Source organism: Lolium rigidum, chromosome 7, assembly GCF_022539505.1.
Source record: "Lolium rigidum isolate FL_2022 chromosome 7, APGP_CSIRO_Lrig_0.1, whole genome shotgun sequence".
Lineage (NCBI taxonomy): Eukaryota > Viridiplantae > Streptophyta > Magnoliopsida > Poales > Poaceae > Lolium > Lolium rigidum.
In genome coordinates, this window is record NC_061514.1 from 346,249,466 (window position 1) to 346,252,554 (window position 3,089).

Genomic DNA, 3,089 nt, shown 5'->3' on the forward strand with positions numbered 1-3,089 from the left:
TCTTCAGATTGGGTCGTGTCGCTGTTCTTCCTCCCCGTCACGATCTCCAGAACCATGACGCCAAAGCTGAAGACATCTGATTTCATGGAGTAGTTCCCGCGCATCACATACTCTGGCGCCATGTATCCGCTGAGACAGCATGTACACAACATATGATGATTACCCACAATGTTCAGACATAAGTTGCTTTTAGTTAGAAAAGAAAAAATTAAACACTAGTTGTACCAATTGTACTTACTATGTGCCAATGACACGGTTAGTGAAGCCCTGTGTCTGGCCTCTCCCGAAGAGCCTCGCGAGGCCAAAGTCTGAGATCTTGGGGTTCATGTCGGCGTCAAGAAGGACGTTGCTTGCTTTAAGATCACGATGGACTACTTTGAGCTGGGAATCCTCGTGGAGGTACTGTAGGCCTCGGGTGATCCCGCGTATGATCCTCAGCCTCTGTCCCCAGTTAAGTAGTTCCTGTTTCTTCTCAATGTCTATTGTTCGCACGTAATGTTTATAAAGTGTATCTGAGTTGCAATTATGAGTTTCGGCTCGATAAAACATTACCTATAAATAGGATCTGGTCGAGGCTCCGGTTGGGGACGAATTCGTAGACGAGCAGCCGCTCCTGCTGTTCCAAGCAGACACCCACAAGTCTGACGAGATTCTTATGCTTGAGCTTCGCGACCAGGGCGAGCTCATTCTTGAGCTCCTCCACCCCTTGCGTCGAGCTCTTTGATAGCCTCTTCACCGCGATATCTTCGCCGTCAGGCAGAGTACCCTGCGCGTGCACCAAATTTGGCCAAACGTAAGTTGTGGCTCAGCTGCACGTAAAAACATTCTAATTTATCGGTTGGCAGTTTCTTCAACCTTGTACACTGAGCCAAACCCGCCTTCGCCCAGCTTGTTGCTCTCCGCAAAGTCCCCTGTCGCGACTCGTAGAGTTGAAATATCCATCATCATCGAGTCTACATTCTCACTGTCGTCAACTTCGCTGGAGTAACTGGGATCTGTTGAACAAAAGCATTATCAGTTTTTCACTTTTAAGTCCAAATTTACAGAGAAATGGAGAGGCCATACATAATTTCTTCGTTTGTGCTGCTGATCGCCGCCTCCTCCTCCAGATAAAGAAGGCAACTATAAGGTTTGCGGCTGCTAGAGCGGGCAGCCCAATTATAAGAACCAAGCCAGCAACACTGTATTTTTTCCCTGTAAATGTAACCAATGCAGTGCATGTAACAATCAGCTCAGATCAACCAAATAGTAGTGTATTTAAGGTGGATCAGAGGGCAAACAAATTTAGAATACTAGAAAATGTGTAAATCCGTGAGGTGGTAAAAGAGGCTAAATTGGACTGGATAAGCGATCTGAACAAAACAATCGCATCTTTTTTTATATTAAAGAAAGGATTGACGAAAAATTTCAGATCGTTAGATAGGCATTGCCTGTTCTGGCAACCTGTATGGATTTATGGAGAAGTGCAAATATTTTGCAACCAGTTAAAGGAAGAAAAACTCCGAGCACTACTATGTATCAAAATTGCACATCTTTTTCTTCCCTTTTTCTACATGCTATATAGAGTATACAAATATTTTTAACCAAAATTTCAGGTTCTTAGCCATCCCCACATGTAATACCTGGAATTGTTTGGAATTCGCAAATTATTTATTTGAAAACAAATAAGTACAATTCTATCTTAGACCGCCATAGATTCCACGACCCATATTTTGTAACTGTTCTATTTAGTTAGCACTACACGCGCAAAGTATCTCTTCACCAAAGAAGAAGAAAATGCTCTTTGCTAATTAAACCAGATATGCTAGCCCTCGTTTGAAATATAATAGGAGTCATCTAAAATTTTCGCATTCTATATGAATCCTTAATTTTGTCCCAAGCCATCACCTTCGACTTTCAGGTGCATTTTAGACTTTTGCCACTGAGCTACCGGTAGTGGTCTTAAATGCAGATTATCACGGCAGAAGGTTTATAAAGACGCTCTCTAACACTCACCTCCGACCGTCGCCAGCGGCGGAGCAACACTGGGCACCAGAGCCGGCGCGGGCGCAGCTGCTGGCGTCGGTAACGGTGCCGGCACCAGCCCTCCAGAGCGGGACGATTGGCGCACCATCACCGGACCATCAAGGAAGGGCTTGGTCTCGTACCGGATGCCGCACCTGATCCCAAGAACCCTTGCCCCGACACTGTACAGCGGCGTCCCCATCGCCTGGATGGTCTTGGCGAGGCAATCCCGGCACCGCGCCCGCGTGAGGTCCGGCGTGCACTGCGCCCAGCTGTAGACCTCGGGGATCTCCTGGTCGAAGGAGACCACCCCTGACGCGTAGAGCCGCGTCACGGAGGAGTTGTACGCGGCATAGTCCGCGGTGGCGTTCAGGAGCGCCGCCACGACGCGGTCGAACCGGGCCGGCTCCGCCGTAGCGTTAGCGCTGTAGGGTAAGTAGAAGACCGAGCTGAAGGCGGTGTCGTCGGAGGCGCGCAAGTGGAGGTCGGAGTAGTGGAGGAAGCAGCTGTCGTAGTACATGGTGGCCTCCTTGATGTAGGTGCACGCGCTGGGCAGGTCCTGGAACCCCTGCGCGAGGCAGCTGGAGCAGGAGGTAGCGTTCACGTCGCCGCGGCACAGTGCGAGAGCCCACACCTGGCCGGCCCGCGCCGTTGCGAAGAGGCCCGGGGACGTGGAGGCGTTCCTGGGGAGGGTGGCCGCCATGGAGTTGATGCTTGCCAGGTACGTGCTGTCGTTGGCCGTGAATTGGCCTGTGCTGCCACAGACTTGCCACGGGTATCCGGCGGCTCGGGGCGCGACAGCAAGTAGGGCGACTATGGCCACGAACAGGACCGCCATGCCCGTCCCTGTGTGTGTGGATCGATGGTGCGTCGAATGAAGAAGAATGTGGCAGCTGGATTTTGTAGACTTGACTAACTAGCTAGGTTCACCTGTCTCACACGGCAATGCATATAGAACTAGTAGGATTGCAAATATACGACGACGGCACCACTCATTTTTTGTCACCGGAAACTATAGACCAGTTTGTCTATTTAATTTCCACTAGTACGTGGGCGAGTGCGACGGATAGTAGAGGGAATTTTCG

At 50.0% G+C, this 3,089-nt stretch overlaps 1 protein-coding gene across 1 annotated transcript; it reads right to left on the bottom strand.

The window, feature by feature from the left end:
• Positions 1 to 237: 237 nt before the first annotated feature.
• On the bottom strand, positions 238 to 2,842 carry LOC124678407 (cysteine-rich receptor-like protein kinase 6). Its single transcript, XM_047214303.1, has 5 exons — positions 1,990 to 2,842; positions 1,066 to 1,194; positions 856 to 995; positions 548 to 766; positions 238 to 468 (listed from the first exon to the last, which is right to left on the bottom strand). Exons 1-5 carry the CDS (start codon positions 2,840 to 2,842, stop codon positions 238 to 240), a joined length of 1,572 nt encoding a protein of 523 aa, XP_047070259.1.
• Between the last annotated feature and the right edge of the window lie 247 nt (positions 2,843 to 3,089).

Bases quoted from the DNA above. Each gene is read 5' to 3' on its own strand.
- LOC124678407 (XM_047214303.1), bottom strand. From the start codon at position 2,842: ATGGCGGTCCTGTTCGTGGCCATAGTCGCCCTACTTGCTGTCGCGCCC. The intron at 1,195-1,989 runs GTTAGAGAGCGT...TTACATTTACAG, and splicing joins GGCGACGGTCGGAGGTGAGT to GGAAAAAATACAGTGTTGCT. The intron at 996-1,065 runs GTATGGCCTCTC...TTTGTTCAACAG, and splicing joins AGCACAAACGAAGAAATTAT to ATCCCAGTTACTCCAGCGAA.